The sequence below is a fragment of the Perognathus longimembris genome, chromosome 1, assembly GCF_023159225.1.
Source record: "Perognathus longimembris pacificus isolate PPM17 chromosome 1, ASM2315922v1, whole genome shotgun sequence".
In the NCBI taxonomy this organism is placed as follows: Eukaryota; Metazoa; Chordata; class Mammalia; order Rodentia; family Heteromyidae; genus Perognathus; species Perognathus longimembris.
Window position 1 is genome coordinate 135,022,413 of NC_063161.1, and position 18,024 is coordinate 135,040,436.

The 18,024-nt window shown below is 39.1% G+C and overlaps 1 protein-coding gene across 1 annotated transcript in view; it reads right to left on the reverse strand.

Annotated features, from left to right (window-relative positions):
• Tex10 (testis expressed 10) overlaps positions 1-16,972 on the reverse strand; it is a 37,902-nt gene extending 20,930 nt beyond the window's left edge. The window contains exons 1-5 of the mRNA XM_048338115.1: positions 16,798-16,972; positions 12,208-12,396; positions 9,522-10,234; positions 8,900-9,143; positions 1,357-1,475 (exon numbers count right to left, since the gene is read on the reverse strand). Of these exons, the coding sequence (XP_048194072.1) occupies positions 1,357-1,475; positions 8,900-9,143; positions 9,522-10,234; positions 12,208-12,387 (1,256 nt within the window). The 5' untranslated portion in view covers positions 12,388-12,396; positions 16,798-16,972. The remainder of the gene's footprint in view (positions 1-1,356; positions 1,476-8,899; positions 9,144-9,521; positions 10,235-12,207; positions 12,397-16,797) is intronic.
• Between the last annotated feature and the right edge of the window lie 1,052 nt (positions 16,973-18,024).

An 18,024-nucleotide genomic window follows, 5' to 3' on the forward strand; every position in this document is an offset into this window, starting at 1 on the left:
AGCTATTCATTCTGGCAAACTGTGATTCCACCTTGCAATTTTCCTGACAGAGCTTGTACCACCATACCACTAAGAAAATATCAGTTAACAGCCAGCCAGAACTTCCTCTGTAGAGTTCTACACCCAACCTGATAGAGCATTCTCCAATGAAGTCAACATATACAGGCTGGCAGAACAGTATCCCTTTCTCTGGTCAGAAATTCAACTCCGTTCCTCCAAGCTTCTTCCCTTCTTTTCGGTACTTGCTTATTTCTTACTGCTACCTCCAGACCTTACTGTTACCTTATATCTTTCCAGTTTAATACTTAAGTAGAAATAATTTATATTAAACTCTATTAAAAATCAGTTCTACAGTTTTTATCTCCTGATTGGACCTTAACAAAGTTGTTTATAAGGTAAACTAAATCATTAAAAGAACAAGGAGTACATTTTAAGGTATTTATTTTAAAAAAATACCCTACTTACAATAAGAAATACAATACTGAATACAATAGTGAATTAAACATTCATATACTAAAAGCCTTATGTCTTCTGGACATACCCCTTGAACCATGGTCAAGGGACCTCAATACTTGTCCAATTCAATCTCTTTAGTATATTTAAGAACCTTCTTGTAGACTTCAAGTTCCCTTTCAAGTATTTGTTCATTTGGGGGCAACTATACTGTTCTAGTTTGTACCTGCTTGTCAAGTTTTATTATGATATTATGTAATGTGTTCTAACATTTATATGTTCTCAACTGAAGTAAACATTTTAAATACTTAACAGGATTATTTCTTTTACTTTCCCATCTTCTAATTCATTACTCTTTCTGATTTTTCTCTAATTATCCCTTTTTCTTCAGGATGATACTATTTTTACTGTCCATTTGTAAGTGGTAGCATTTATTCCAGGTGACCTTAAAAATATTCAGCTTCAACAATTACATGCCATTTCGTTTAAATAAATTGCCCTCAGTAACTTTTATTAAATTCATATTTATAATATATTCATCAAGCACAAGATACTATAAGCTTTTTGAATTTTTAAAAACTGTTACTCCAGGGCTGGGAATGTGACTTAGTGGTAGAGTGCTTGACTAGCATGCATGAAGCCCTAGGTTCGATTCCTTAGCACCACATAAACAGAAAAGGCCAGAAGTGGTGCTGTGGCTCAAGTGGTAGAGTGCTAGCCTTGAGCAAAAAGAAGCCAGGGACAGTGCTCAGACCCTGAATCCCAAGCCCCAGCACTGGCAAAAAAAAAGGTTACTGCTAAGGCTTAAAATAACTTGTTTAAAATCTAGTGTAAAATACTTGAAAGTATAGTTTCAGGCTATACAGCTTTATAAGTGCATACAACAGAAAATATTCACAATACCTCTTATTTGTATCTTTCCTTCGATGCTTAGTTATTTCTTTTTCTTTTAAGGCATACGGAAAATTACTCATAAAGTGATGTTTGAAATCATCTAGGTAATTCTTTCGAAGCCATGACTCCTATTGAAGTAAACATTAAGATTAGAAATCCATGAGGAAAAAATGCAAAATAACTAATAAAACTGTAAGCAGAAGCTCAGTAATGTGTCAATATTCAAACATTATCCGCTGTTCCATCATAATTCTAACAATAATACACTATGGAAATAAAATTTTAAATCAGCAAGAAATGTTGAATATCCAATTTTTATCCACAGATCCTTTCTGTTTAGGTTTTGCTTTTCTAACATATATTTGCTATTTAAGAAGGAAAAAGGAGGGCTGGGAATATGGCCTAGTGGCAAGAGTGCTTGCCTCCTACACATGAAGCTCTTGGTTCGATTCCCCAGCACCACATATATGGAAAACGGCCAGAAGGGGCACTGTGGCTCAGGTGGCAGAGTGCTAGCCTTGAGCGGGAAGAAGCCAGGGACAATGCTCAGGCCCTGAGTCCAAGGCCCAGGACTGGCCAAAAAAAAAAGAAGGAAAAAGGAGTAATATTAAACAAACTTCTGAATTTGGAACATCAGTATATTTATAAAACACATAAAGAAGTCTTCTAGTTTATGTTAATATATAAACCATAACTCTATTCACCAGCAATTTCATTATTGTCTATTAAAGGTTGTCTAACACTTTAATTTTTCACCCCCATCTCCTCCTTCTTCCTCTCCCTCCCTCCCCCCATGAGTTGTATAGTTGGTTTATACCAAATGGTTTTTGTAAGTATTGCTTTGGGGATGGCTTGATTTTTTTATCCTTTGTCTCTCGATTTGGTATTCCCTTTCCCTTCCCTAGTTCCAATACACGTATACACAGTATCCGGGATACTAAGATCAGTTACAGTAATAGCAGGAGTAAAGCCACAGGAAGGGAATATGAGAGTGAAAAAAAAGGTACGGTTTCACATGGTATGTTGAGATTAATTACAACGATATACCACATGGAGATCATTTCACTTAGCATTATCTTTGGTGTTCACACGGGCATAGCTATTAAGCTATTGTGATCTTCTGCTATGTCTATCCGAGAGATTTACTAATTATTCCCTACGAAGGAAACTATAGAGTCCATGTTTCTTTGGGTCTGGGTCACTTCACTTAGTAAGATTTTTTTCCAAGTCCTTCCATTTCCTTACGAATGAGGCAGTGGTGTTCTTTCTGATGGAGGTATAGAATTCTATTGTGTATATGTACCATATTTTCCTGATCCACTCATCTACTGAGGGACTTCTGGGTTGGTTCTATATTTTAGCAATGACAAATTGTGCTGCGATGTACACTGTTGTGCTGGTGGCTTTAGTGTGGTCTTGCTTGTAGTCTTTTGGGTAGATGCCCAAAAGTGGGGCTGCTGGGTCGGTCATAGGGGAGCTCTATGTTTAGCCTTCTGAGGAACCTCCAAACCGCTTTCTAGAGTGGTTGAACAAGTTTACATTCCCACCAACAATGTAGTAGGGTTCCCTTTTGGCCACAATCCCTCCAGCATTTGTTATTATTAGTTTTCCTGATAATTGACATTCTTACTGGGGTGAGGTGGAATCTCAATGTTGTTTTGATTTGCATTTCTTTTATGGACAGTGATGTAGAGCACTTCTTCATGTGTCTCTTGGCCATTCTCATTTCCTCTTCAGAGAAGTCTCTAATTAGGTCTTTAGCCCATTTAGTTGAGGGCGACAGTTGGTTCTTTGAGGATTTGTTTTAAAGAAATTTAATTTTTTGAGTTCTACATGTATTTTAGATATGAGGCCTTTGTCCGTTGTATAACAGTAAAGATCTTCTCCCAATCTGTGGAATTTCTATTTATCTTGCAAGCTATGTCTTTTGCTGTGCAGAGGCTCTACAATTTGATGCAGTCCCATTTGTCCAGCCTTTCCTTGATTTGTTCTGGGCCTTTATTAAGGAAGTTTTGTCCTGTGCCAAGGAGCCCAAGTGTTTCTCCTATTCCTTCTTGTAGTGTTTTCAGAGTAATCTGATTTTACTTCGAGGTCTTTGATCCATTTGGAATTTATTTTGGTGCAAGGTGATATATAAGGATCTAGTTTTAGTTTGTTACTGGTGTTGATCCAGTTTTGCCAGCACCATATGGAAGAAGTTGTCTTTCTCCCATCCTACTTTTTTTTTTTTTAGCTCTTTTATCAAAGATTAAGTAGCCATAGTTCTGCAGGTTCATTTCTGGGTCTTCAGTTCTGTTCTACTGGTCCTCAGGCCTATTCTTGTGCAATACCAAGCTGTTTTTATTCTTAGTATCCTTTTCTGAGTTTTTCTCTTTCTGACTCCCAAATGTTTAGATTACCCAATTATCAATCCCTACATTGTTTCTGCTTGGGTTCCAGATTCTAAATACAAATGTATTTTTGACATATCCTCTGAGCTTTTAAACATGCACCTTAAAATCTACCATGCATAAAACCAAAATCACCCTATGAATATGTGACCTGAATCATAACACAGGCATTATCCTTGACTTCTTTTTCCTTCATTATGCACACTAGTGGTGCTGTTGGTTTTACCAGGATCCTGCTACTTTTCACTATTTCAAGTACCACTTACTATTCTACTTTGGGCCACCATCATTTCTTACCTAGGACAACTGGTCTCCCTGTTTCTCGTCAAATCCTAAAAGTCAAATCCACACAAAAAGTCATCTTTTAAAACATAAACCAAGGGCTGGGAATATGGCCTAGTGGCAAGAGTGCTTGCCTCCTACACATGAAGCTCTCCATTCAGATTCCTCAGCACCACATATATGGAAAACGACCAGAAGGGGCGCTGTGGCTCAGGTGGCAGAGTGCTAGCCTTGAGCGGGAAGAAGCCAGGGACAGTGCTCAGGCCCTGAGTCCAAGGCCCAGAACTGGCCAAAAAAAAAACAAAAAAAAAACATAAACCACACTTCAAAATATTACAGAACTATAGGGCTGGGAATGTAACTTAGAGGTAGAGTGCTTGCCTTACATGCATGAAGCTCTGGGTTCGATTCCTCAGTACCACATAAACAGAAAAAGCCAAAGGTGGTACGGTGGTACTGTGGCTCAAGTGGTAGAGTGTTAGCCTTGAGCAAAAAGAAGCCAGGGACAGTGCTTAGGCCCTGAGTCCAAGCCCCAGGACAGGCCAAAGATATATATATTATAGAAATGTGAAAGAAATGGTGCATGTACGTATAGGACAGCACTGGCCATGCATTCAATGACTGTTGCTAGCAGTAACAGTGACTACATAGGGGTTCATTACTGTGCTCTTGGTAAATTTGACATATTAAAGTAAAAATAAATAAAAACTTGTTTCTCTGATATTAACCCTTGATCACAGTTAGTTTGGAATCAAACTTCTGCAGGACGCCTGTGGCTCATGCCTGTAATCCTAGCTACTCAGGAGGCTGAGCTAAAGCCAGTCTGGGTAGGAAAAGCCAAAAGTGGTGCTGTGGCTCAGGTGCTAGCCTTAAGCAAAAGGACTGCTTAGGGGCAGAGCCCAGGCACAGAGTTCAAAACCCAGGACCAGGGGGAAAAAAAAAGGAATCAAGCTTCCTTTACTAGGGAACAGAGTCATTAGGGGACAGAGTCCCATTAAGAATGATCTGCCACCACTCCTTTATCTTCCACCATTTTCCCAGTTGTTTGTCTCTTCCAGGCCTCAGATATACCAATCTAGTTCTCACCCAAGTACCTTTGTACATGCTATTTCTATGTCAAGATAGTGCTTGCTACAGATCTTTTAGCAGACTTGCTCCTCCACTTTGCTATCTCCCTAGAATACTTCCTGAGAGCCTACTTTTCGATACTCTGGAGCCAATCACAATGTGCTTGCTGTTTACATGTTCCTCCATGCTCTCTCCACCCTGCCATACATTCATTTTCGTTTTAGAACTGATATTACATATTTGTTTACTCTGTCAACTCATGAGAACTAGCACCTCATCAATTAATTCTCATCTTTGTATCCCCAGAACCTAGAGTAGAATTATAGTATTCCAAAGACCTATTCTTCATTGAAATGTTGTAATATCATCTGTGCTATCCTTGTCATTAAGAACATGTAGCTATTGAGCACTTAAAAAACATGACTAGTGTTCAACTGTAAGCAACCACCCAAAAGGGCCCAGTGAAGTAAGAATTTAATTTTACATGAATTAAAGTAGTCCTGTGTACAGGTGCCCAAGAAACCTGAGCAAATGTCTTAAAATGTATCCAACTACTTGCAAACCAGAATTCTCATGAAAAAAGGATCACAACAATGGAATATAGAAACAGAAGCCAAGTGTTAAAACATAAAAATCTTTGTGCTGTATAATACTGGCCCTGAGTTTATTAATACAGGACCCTAAAAAAACAAAGTAAATAGTTATTCCATTAAGGACATACAGAATGCATGAGAAAAAACTTCAGTAAGGATTGAGTATTCAATTGTTGTAGTAAGATTTAATGTACCTTGAGATTTCGTTGTGGTTTTTTTTGTTGTTGTTGTTGTTTTTGGCCAGTCCTGGGCCTTGAACTCAGGGCCTGAGCTCTGTCCGTGGCTTCTTTTTGCTCAAGGATAGCACTCTGCCATTTGAGCCACAGTGCCACTTCTGGCCATTTTCTATATATGTGGTGCTGAGGAATCAAAACCAGTGCTTCATGTATACTAGGCAAGTACTCTTGCCACTAGGCCATATTCCCAGCCCCTTGAGATTTCTTTTCAAAGCAAGGATCAGAGTTTCAAAGTACTATAGTTTACAAAGAAAAAAAACAAAAACTTGAGCTGAGCATCATTGCTCATGCCTATAAATCCCTGCTATTCAGGAAGCAAGAGTTCAAAAAAACTGCCATTTGAGACCAGTCTGGAAAAGAAAGTTAGCAAGACTCCATCTCAATAAACACACCAGAGAAAAAGTTACAATTTACTCTGTGGTCTCCACTGTATGCTTGAAGGACAAGGAAGGCCATTTTGTACTTCATAAAGAGTAAGCTGTTACACAGATCAACCAATTTTAGAATACATATAAAGGTGAATGATAGAGGAGTAGTGGGAACGGTAAGAAGGTCAATTAAAAAGCTCTTTCAAGCCATTTTATACAACTAGTAGGTTTTATTTTTATACTTTGTGTCTAAGACAATAGCTCAGTATAGCAAATCTGCTGAGATTTGAATTAGAGAATTCTATCAATTAATACTTATAAATAGTAGAACTGAGAACCTAGGTTTAGTCCTCAACATGCAAATATGATTATGTATTTGTGTGCATGTATGTATATATACCTGCACAAGCATGCACATGCATACACACACTGATTTCTATTTGAATTAACCACTTCACTTCAGCTTTATGCAGTATTTCAATTTAGCATTCTTGTCTTTTAACAGTCTATAATCTAAACTTAATCTCATGTTAATGAAATGCCAATATAGTCACAATAGAATAATACAATAGTTCTAAAGCATACTGTTTTAAATATCAATACAAGGTTAAAGTGGTATTTATATCTTTCAAATATAGTACTATGCTTCCAAACTTACAGACAACTAACAAACTTATATATTTTGTACTTTGGCCTGCCTGCTCTATCTAAATAAAAATATTACTACTAAAATACAAAAAAAGGTTTGCTGGTGCTCATATATAACTAAATTCCAAAGTAGACTGCAACTTTTGTTACTAGACAGACAGTATCGAGCCAGGCAACCTGTAATTGGAGCTCATGACTATAATCCTAGCTACTCAGGAGATTGAGACTTGAGGATCAGTTTGAAGGCCAGCCTGGGCAGGAAAATCTGTGAGGCTCTTATTCCCAATTAACCACCAGAAAACCAGAAGTGGCACTGTAGCTAAAAGCTCAAGGACAGCACTCAGGTCCTGAGTTCAAGCTCCACAATTGCCAAAAAAAAGGCTAGTACTGAGTTGATGTATATGGTACCAGCATTCTTTCTTAGCCTTTCACATGAAAATGCAGTTGCCAACTTAAGAAGGTTCACATATGTTAGTGGAAAAAATAAATTGTAAATGCATTTAATGCACCTACTCTATTAAAGCTTAGCCTAGTCTGCCTTAGATGTGTTCAGCTACTTATAGTAGTCTATAATTTTGCAATATTATCTCACCAAAATCTACTTTATAATAAAATATTAAATATCTCAAGTAACTTATTCAGTATCATATTGAAAGTAAAAAACAAAATTACTGTACAAACTGTTGCACTATGCAGTAGAATTTTAAGTCAGGCCACCTTAAGGCAGCAACTGTCTGCAGAACTATTCAACAGAGATTTTTTTTTTACTCCAGAAGCTACATTACCACTTTCCCAGTGTCATACTCTAGTCCTAATCACGATTAGTTTTTTGTCGATTTATGCAATGAATCTTAAAAGACTCAAGTTGGTAATCAATAAAATGTCATCCTATTTGAAAAATCCAAAAACTAGTCTTGTAGACAGGTGGGCTAACAGTGATAGAATTAATACTTATGACACATACACACACATTAGTGTGTGAACCTTACAGCACTGTGGGGACTGTGAGCGGCTGCAGGAAATTTGACTAGTGTTCCTGGAGTGTGAAAAACAGTGGAAAACCCTGGTTTATGCTTGTTTATCCTATGTCTAAGTAAAGACACAGGATTATGATTATCTGACCTTTCTGTAGGGGTCCATGTATACTTATCGTAATGCTTCCTGATTTCTTATTATGTACCTCTTGGAATGAGCCCTTTTGTTTATTTTCCCCTAAGTCCTTAAAGAAAGTGTCCAGCCAATCTGAACTTACAAAAGGGTGGGAGAGACATCTTGGGTTTAACTATCTGTAGTTACTCATTCTTTACATCATAAGTAGAATAAAGTACTACACATGGGCATTTCTTCATCTGTCACCCCAGAATCTCCTGGTGGGAACTGATACCTTAGTGCAATTCCATGCTTTTCAAAATTATCTAGTACTAGTTAATTTATTCTTAGTGTTTTACAGCATACTGACTCACCTAAAACTTTAACCTAGAATAAAGACTAAATAAAACAAAAATACCTGCCTTCTCAGATTTTTGTTTACAAAGTCAACTCTATTCATACCTGCCCTCATCTTCCTTGAAAAAATTCAAGGAACTCCTAACTTTAAAAAAAAATTCAAATTCAATGCTTCAAGTTTTTAAGTAGTGCTCCTGCAGATGCCTTTTTAAAGTATATTACCATTTTGATTTAGCACTAATTTAATCTCACAGTTTGATTTTCCTTAGTTGCACAGCAAACATGAAATAAACACCATATTCATTATTAGGTCCTTTTCTGCTTTTCTGCTTAGCAACATGGCAAAAACTAAGAAGATACTATTTAATAAGCAACTTCTTAAAGATTATGTTCCCTACATAATCTGCCATAAACAATACATTTTAATACTACTGTAAACTGTAATTTAAAAAATAGAATCAAGCAAATGTTCTACATTTCACTAAAAGGGGTAAACATATCAAAGACCTATTAGTGCTCACCAATTTATGGGTTTCATCATGTTGTTTCGAGAGTTTCCACAGAAGGGAAATAATATTAAGGACCTGCTGCATAACCTGTAGAGGTTCTCGCTCTATACCATTTCCAACAGAAGTGGCAAACTGTGGAGGCACAGCTTCAATCCAGCATTCAATTAGCAATGGAATTATTATTTCAATAAACCCTTTCAAGCTTTCAGAAGATGTCAGGCTTTCATCCACAGTGCCTAGTCCTCCAATCAGGTACCTGATAAAGAAAAATGAAGAGGGACAATTAGTAATTTAAGAAATGTGCTGTCCTTTTATTTAAATATTAAATTAACACAGCAATAAAATGATGCACCTTGAACTAGTAATTACATTGATCAAGGCTAGTAAGAAAACATAGTTGTAAAATGACAAAGCCAACAGAGCTTAAGTTTTATTTCTCATTAAGCTTTGTAAGAAAGCATCAATAAATATACATTCAAATGACTCTTCCCATTAAAATCATAAGGTCAAATGAGTAACTCTATGAAAATTATGAAAGAGAATTGCATATCTTCCCACCATTCGCCATCAATGGCCAGGAGTTAGAATTCAATATAGGAAAACTGAGTGTTGACATAACTGAAATCCTTCTTACCGTAGCCTGAACTGTGAACTGACATTTGGCTGTGAACCCCCATTTTCATAAACCTGGATGTGTTGCTGGTCGCTGGCAAGTTCCTTCCAGTTGATAAAAATGGAGTTGCTAGTGGCATGGGGATTTTCTTTTTGTTCCTGAAGTCCTTCACTTTCTCTCAACCTACTGGATCCATCTGCCAAGGCCTGAAGGAATTTACCGAGTCTCACTAAGACTTTCAGCCTCCACTGCTGAGAAGTGAGCCTCCGATTAGGATTTACAGAGAGTATCCAGGACTGAGATCTGTCTCTATTTACCAGTCCTTTTGACAGCTGCTGATGAGAAATAAGTTCTACAAAATTCTTAAGCAATATGCTGCTACGTCCAGTAATTAGAGCTGGGTACTGCTCCAACAGAATGTCCAAAACTTTTAAAGAGTCCTCCTGAATTCCTTCAGTGATGTGAGTCATGGCACTAGACAGGTGGGCACTTACCAAAGGAAAAAATGGAGAAATTTGTTCAGCTCGTATTTTGGGGGCCAGGAATTGAAGAAGTTGAACTGCTGCTAATCGTACATTAGCATCTTTATCTGTAAATACAGCAGTCACTTCACTTAATATGTTTGAAAGGTGTGCATCAATTATAAATGGGTATTGAGACAAAAGTTCTTTAAGTCCGACAAGAGCACTTTGTTTAACCCCAGCATTATAGTGATGCATCTGTGACAGCAGATCCTATAAATAAAAATACAGATTTTTAGATGAAAATAATTTCAAATAAAGATGCTAACTAAAACTATTCTAGGAAACTGACATTCCTTGGACAAAGTATTGAATAAGTAATGTTTAAATGTTACTTAGCTTTAAGGTCAGAAACATTGTTTCTTAACTTTAAAGTAATTTTCAGCATAATAAAAAGTTTATTAGTTTAAATTTGTTTACATTAAATTGCATGCAGGCTGAGGTACTCTGATTTAAAATGAAAGTGATGGACATAATTTATTGCAGATCTACTATGTGCCAAACATTATGATCAGTTCGTTTATAAGCTCCTAACTTAAGCCTTTTCTGCCTTTTAAATCGTTTTCCATGATGAATGTGGATTTTTATTTAGAGGATGCCAGTAGACAATCTGACTCATAGAATAATTTATGCAACACTTTAAACATGTAACTTCAGGTATGTTATTTACTCGTCAGAGGTAAAAGGTAAGACTCAAAAGTTTTTATCAGAACAAAAGTCATCATCAGACCATTATTCCTAAAGAGCCATAAAGTAGAAATAAACTAAATGTTGACTCAGGGATTCCTCTGGAGTAATGAACAATGTTCTAACATTAGATTTATATAGTGGCATAACTCTGAATATTGTAAAAACAAACAAACATGAAAATGTAAAGTTTAGATAGGTGAATTTTATTATGGGTAAACTTTATATCAACAAAGTTGTTATACTTTTATGCAAAATTATTGCTCAGACTTCAAGTGTTTGCAACTTGAGCATTCTTTATTCAAAAATCCATAATCCAAAGTCTATAATGCTACTGAATCTGAAACTCTTTTGAGTAGCATAACACATGTGGGAAATTCTATACCCGACCTCACATGATACACAGCCATCAAAAACAAACACACTAAAAATACTGTATAAAATTTCAAGTTATATGTATTAAGTGTATATGACACATAAACTTAACTGTTTAAATATCAGTCCTTTCTCCAAGAGAGCATATAATGCATATGCAAATACCCTCAAATCTAAAATCAAAAACTCTTCTGATCCTAAGCATTTAAGAAGAGTTAATCTATGCTGTGAACCAATGATAAACTGTGGTACACAGGTTCAAAAATGAATACAGCCAGGTACTAGTGACTCACACTTGTAATCCTAGCTACTCAAGAGTCTGAGATCTGAGAATCACCGTTTAAAGTCAGCTGAAGCAGAAAAATACATGAGACTCATCAAAAATTAACAACTAAAAATACTCAAGTAGCAGAGTGCTACCTTGAGCGAAAGGCTAATGGACAGCCAGCTATAAAAAAACAGCTGGGAAATTAATTACCAAAAAGTTGATATCAAGAGGATTATTGAGTACAAGGCCAACCTGCACTGTATAACATTTGTTAGGCCAGTCTGAGCTACATGGCAAAACCTGTCTCATTAAAAAATGAAAAAAAAGGGCTGGGGATATGGCCTAGTGGCAAGAGTGCCTGCCTCGTATACATGAGGCCCTGGGTTCGATTCCCCAGCACCACATATACAGAAAACGGCCAGAAGTGGCGCTGTGGCTCAAGTGGCAGAGTGCTAGCCTTGAGCAAAAAGGAAGCCAGGGACAGTGCTCAGGCCCTGAGTCCAAGGCCCAGGACTGGCCAAAAAAAAAAAAATGAAAAAAAAATTGACACACCTAACATAACAGAAAGTTAAACTTACAATTTTTTTCCAAGTGACATATATTAAAATCATCAAATGAGTATACTAAGGAGAAATCACTATGAGTTTCATTTAGAAAAATTTTCTGAAAGCAGGTAAGACACAGTTCCAAGATCAGATGAACAGGGTAACAGATAAACTCCAAAGTCATCTATCCATAAACCTTGTGACCTTAGGCTAAACATTTACCCTAAGATTTAAAACAACTTTTCACAAAAGCAGATTCAACATGATTTCAAAGAAAATCTTATTTTATCAATATAAGATTTACAATTTACCTTTATGTTAAGTTTTCTATTGTTTGTTGGAAGTATTCTATCTTCTTTGAGTTGTTCAGGCAGATTTATTGTCTTTGTTCTAAAGTTTGTAGCAGTAGCATTTTCTAACTTGGACTTCTTTTTACCAACTTTTAGTTTTACTTTTTGAAAATCATCTTGGCGTTTCCTTTTTTTAGTCATGATTAAGTGCTGTATCAAAAAGAATTTTAAGAGAATAAACACAACAAATGACAGAAGGATAAAAACATTTTCCAACATTCCTATTACTCTAACACTTCAAGCATAACCTGTATCATGGCCAACTGTGATTATGCCCAAGGATCAAAAAATTGATAGAAAGTACTGTTAAGTGCAAAAAAAAAAAATTTAGTCAAGAAAGACTATAAAAGAGACAAGTGGAGCACAAGTACAGCAGAAGTCTTGTCACTGCCTTTGCAAGGTTTTTAAGTTGTGTCACATTTTCTAAGGGTAAATGGACACATTATGAAATGATTTCCTTCTCTGTACATAGGAAAGCAACAGAGACTTGATATAGATACATCCTGTATCTGCTGGGAAGCTCTTGGCCCTCCCAAGGCCTCAAGGTAGTTTTAAGAAAATAAAGGTCGAAAATGCTAATGTATAAAGTAGCTGATGATTAGTAAAAGCTTCATGAAACAAAGCTGGGTGCTTAAAAACAGGTAAGAAGATAATGGGTATGTTTTTTACTTAAAAATTTTTTTTTCCTTTACTGTCAAAGTGAATTATAGAGGGGTTACAGTAAGGCAGTGAGTACATTTCTTGTTCAACTTGTTACCTCCTCCCTCATTTTTCCCCTGCCTTCCCCGCCGCCCCCTTAATAGGCATTTTTGAGCAAGGAAAAACTGTTAAGGTCAGGAAAGCCTGGAACAACAGAAGTGAAGTCACTAGCAATTTCAAAATCTGGCAAAATTTATATTAGATATAAAAGGTAAATGCATCCCTTCAAAGAAGAAAGGCATCAGGCTAGGGTGATGAGCATAAAAGCTCAAGGACAGCACACAGGCCCAAGTTCAAACTCCACCACTGACAAAAGAAAAAAAGAAAGGCATTATGAAAGGAAATACAATAGAGGAACAACAACAACAACCAAAAAACCACAAAGATTAGCTAAGCCATTATTTTGATAAATAACTCCAGCATAACCATGTCACAAATTCTAATTTATAAAAATCTTTAACCTGTGTCTCCTACCCACTTGTACACCACTATTATTTAACTTAGAACAGCTTCTCCACTGAAGTCCCTGTTTATCTCTAGCCTACTCTTTAGTTGACTACCCACAGCCACCAGATAGCTCTTTCTAACTACATTATCTGACAAAGGCTCGGGAGCTTTCAGTTGTTCTATACTCATAAAAAGTAAAAATTCATTACCATGACTAATTAAGTATTCTACTGTGGCCCTGACCATCCTCTCACAAACAAACTTGAATTTAAAACCTGGCTTCCTCCATCTGGAACCCATTCAACTCTTCCTGAAGCCTATATTCCACATGACAAAAATAATGAAGCCAGGGCTGGGGATATAGCCTAGTGGCAAGAGTGCCTGCCTCGGATACACGAGGCCCTAGGTTCGATTCCCCAGCACCACATATACAGAAAACGGCCAGAAGCGGCGCTGTGGCTCAAGCGGCAGAGTGCTAGCCTTGAGCGGGAAGAAGCCAGGGACAGTGCTCAGGCCCTGAGTCCAAGGCCCAGGACTGGCCAAAAAAAAAAAAAAAAAAAAAAAAAAAAAAAAAAAAAAATAATGAAGCCAGGCAAAGTGGCTCACACCTTGTAATCTAGCTACTTGGGAGGATGAGATTAGTGGGACTAGTTCAAAGCCAGCCTGGTCAAAAAGCTCATGAGATCTATCTCAACAAATAAAAAGCTGAGCGTGGTGCTGTGTACCTGTCATCCTAGCTAGGAAGTTAAGTGTAAATGGCACTTACATGTAAAGAGGGCTGCTGACATGGCTCAAGCGGTAAAATGCCTGCCTGTCAAGCACAAAGCCAAGAATTCAAATTCTAGTACTTCCATACAAAATACTAACCCTTCACCTTATTTTTTTAAGATAAAAAGAAAAGTATTCACTTTTGCAAGATTAAAAAAAAGATTTAAAAAAATTATAAATTTAAAAAAAAAAAACAACCCAGCTGGGGGTACCTGTGGCTCACAAATGTAATCCTAACTACTCAGGAGGCTGAGATCTGAGGATCAAGGTTCAAAGTCAGCCCAGATAAGAAAGTCTATGAGACTCTTATCTACAATTAACTATCAGAAAAAGTCAGAAGGGGAACTACGACTCAATAGAGGACTAGCCTTGAGCACAAAAGTTCAGACAATTCCCAGACCTGGATTTCAAGCCCCAGGACCTAGTGCAAGGCTGAGAAACTCAAGTTTCAGATTCAAGTTCAGGAAACTCAGAAGCCAACTAAGGCATTATATTCAAATTCACATGACTGCAGGATTTTACTACCGTAGGTCCCCTGAGCTAGAATGTGGCTATACAGGCTAAAAGTTTATTTTAAACCCAGCATAATGGCATATTCCTACAGTCCCTGCTATGCAGAAAACTCAGGCAAAGCAGACAGACTGAACCCAGATGTTGGTCTGGGCAACCTAGCAAAATTTTCATTTGGGGGCAGAAAGAAGCTACTTCTAGAACTAGATTGATTCCTACTCAAATTCTGCCACCGTTCAGTTGTACTTAACCACTATGTCTCAAGGACAGGGAGAGGAACAATACCTGCCTCAAATCATCCTTTGATGTCAGTGAAATAGATGAGTTCATATTTGTAACTGTCAAAAATGTACCTAAGAAGTCTTATGAAATATATATATGGTAAGAGCAAAAATGTGCATGTGTTCATGAAGTCTCATAATCTGAACATACTGGGCAGAACATGAGAAACATGTGCTCATTAGCAATGTGAAGGTAGTCCTAAGCTCATGTTAATAGATGTGGCTCAGAAAGATCTATTACTCCATCCTTTTCATTAGGCAGGAGGAGAGGGATTCATTAAGACTAAACTCTTCTGTTATTAATACTGGAACTAACAGGACTGGAAGACTGAGGCAAAATGGTTCGATTTATTTCACTTACCCTGATATCAAGTTTTTATTTCTAACAGAAATAAAGTCCCGATATTCATCTGGCTTCTATTAATACAAAAATGGTTTCAAGAAGGCACTTTGTGAACTTTTATTACAGTTTTTTCACCAGAGATGAAAGTAAACTGCACAGAACTCTGTCACAGGCTGGGAATATGGCCTACTGGTGGAGTGCTTGCCTCATATACTGGATTCGATTCCTCAGCACCACATGTACAGAAAAAACAGTAAGTGGCGCTGTGGCTCAAGTGGTAGAGTTCTTTCTAGCCTTGAGTAAAAAGAAGCCAGGGACAGTGCTTAGTCCATGAGTTCAAGCCCCAGGACTGGCAAAAAAAAAACACTGTCTCACATAGACACAACCCCTAGTCCTCAGGGTTCTCTTTTAACCTAATGTTGGGTCTCCAACAGCGCCTACTTCCAATTGCCAAATTATCCATCATTTAGTATCAGACTGTCAAATTTATGCCTTACCACCCATTATCTTGTGTCCACTCCATTTGAGAAGTGGAAAAACTTGTTTTATACTAGGTACTTTTAAAAATCGTTTAGCATTTGCTCTTTCACTTAAATATATTTTCACAGCACAGCAAATGAAATCGGTCTCTCTCTTCTCCAGTTGATTTTGAAAAGGTGGCCGCTCCACATGCAGGGACCAAACTCACATCGCTGCTCCCCTGCTGCTGTGAACCCCAATAGTTCTGAAAAATCATTTCTCATCTTCCTTCGGCAGATATCGCTACAAACAGCTAGTGTACTAGGCATTCAACTGAACCGAATTCCAATTGGTTTGCCTGCCAATCACCGTATTACCTACCTGTCCTCATTTCCAACTTCCCCATCCCCCCCCAAAAAAATAAAAACCAAGGAGAGCCAGCACAGTGCGCTCAGCATGGATGGTTCCCTCTCCAATACCTGCCACTCGAGGGTTTCTCCAAACTCCATGAAGGACCAGAAGCAGCAAAATTCCGACAAGAAGGGGCAATGCAGCAATCAGCCAGGGGCCGGGGAAAGGAGATGTGGGCTGGGGCCTGCCCTCCCCCTACTCTGCGTTACCAGTCCAGCATCCCCACACGGAAAACCTCCGAGATCGGGGGCGAGGGGCAGTGTTTAATTTAGAAACTGTCATTCCTGCCGCTTGTGTACGTCAGTTAGCACCACGATCGGGGACCAGGGGGCTCGAGCCACTCTCCGTGGCCTACAAACTCCCCGAGACCCGAAAGCGCGCAAACCCGCCCGGCCCGGAGACGCCTCGAGGGAGACGGGGGCGGGGCGCCGCGCACGGACCCGATCCGTGGAGGAGCCACCGAGGAGACCCCGGGGCCGTCCGCCCGCCACGAGTCTGCCACAAATCCGTCACGAGCCCGCCACGGCCCGTCACGGCCCGTCACGGCCCGCCCCGCCGCCTGGGCCGCGCGCCCACCGAGGGGCGACGACCCGCGCGTCAGGAGGCCCAACCCAGCGGGTGGCGGCCGCTCACCTGAGGAGCCGGCCTGAACCGGCAAGCCGAGGCGGAATGGAAGAGCGTGTGAGCAGAAGGCCACGAGGCGACAGCGTGGGCAGACCAGACAGAGCCTGACGGTCCCCGAGCGTGTTTTCAAACCGCTTCGACCTCACGCGGCCGCGTCTCCTTCCGCCGCCCGGAAGTCGCCCCCCCCCCCGCCGCGCCGCACTCACGTGACTGCAGACTGCAGCTCTGCGCAGCCAGGAGGAGGGAAACTGGAGATGTAAGCCACGCCTCCACGGGGGCGGAGCCACGCCGGAAGTCGCCGGGGAGGGGCGGAGTCTGTCCGGCACGTCTGGACAAAGCAGGGATCTGAGGTCTTAGCCAAGTTCTATCTGACCTGTGTCCCAGGTGAGCTGTGAGCATTCTTCTTACTCCAGTGGATCACGGTTCTTCAGACCTGGAGACGCATGCAGAGGAGAGTATAAAATGAAATGAGTGGAGCAAAGGAAAAGTTTAGGGACCACGAGGATAGAATTTCAGGGGACCTTAACCTGGAATAAAGAAGAACAGATAAGTATTCAAAGCAAGGCAAAATACACCTAACAGGTAGGGCCTGGCCTGTAATTCCTACTGAAAATATGTGGGCCTAGAGAAGTTAAGGAAGAGAATGAAATGCTTCGATAAGGAGATGAAAAGGGAAGGACAAAGATCCTTTCAGGGGTAGCCTTGCCCAAGATTGACATGGTAGCCTGAAGGAAAAAACTCCCAAATATGGAGCATTGGCCTAAATTTGTCTCTACAGTTTACCAGACATATGGTAGCTTATATTGAGCCACACTTAATATGCTAGGTAGGAATAAAACAAAGATGTCAGGAATCTGGGAGACAAAGCACTGAAATTAAGACCGCCTATTCTGCAATCAAGGTTAAAAGACCCTCCCAAGAGCCCATCCTAACTTGCTGGCAACACACCCACAATCAGTCTTGGATCTTCCATAAAGGCAAATATATGGAAGTCATTGGCGTTACATGGTATTCAAAACTGTGAGACTGTATTAGAAAGGAAAAGGGTTGTGGGCCAGACATCTGCTCTGAGCTCTATCCAGAATGGTATCTATCAGCTTAGTTAACATTTCCTTCAGATACCAAAAATACCCACATAGTTCAAAATCCAATTCCTTAATATCCCTCTGGAAATATTCTTCCTACAACTTCTTCACCTCAAAGAGCAAGTCCATTTTGCCCACTAACTCAAACCCA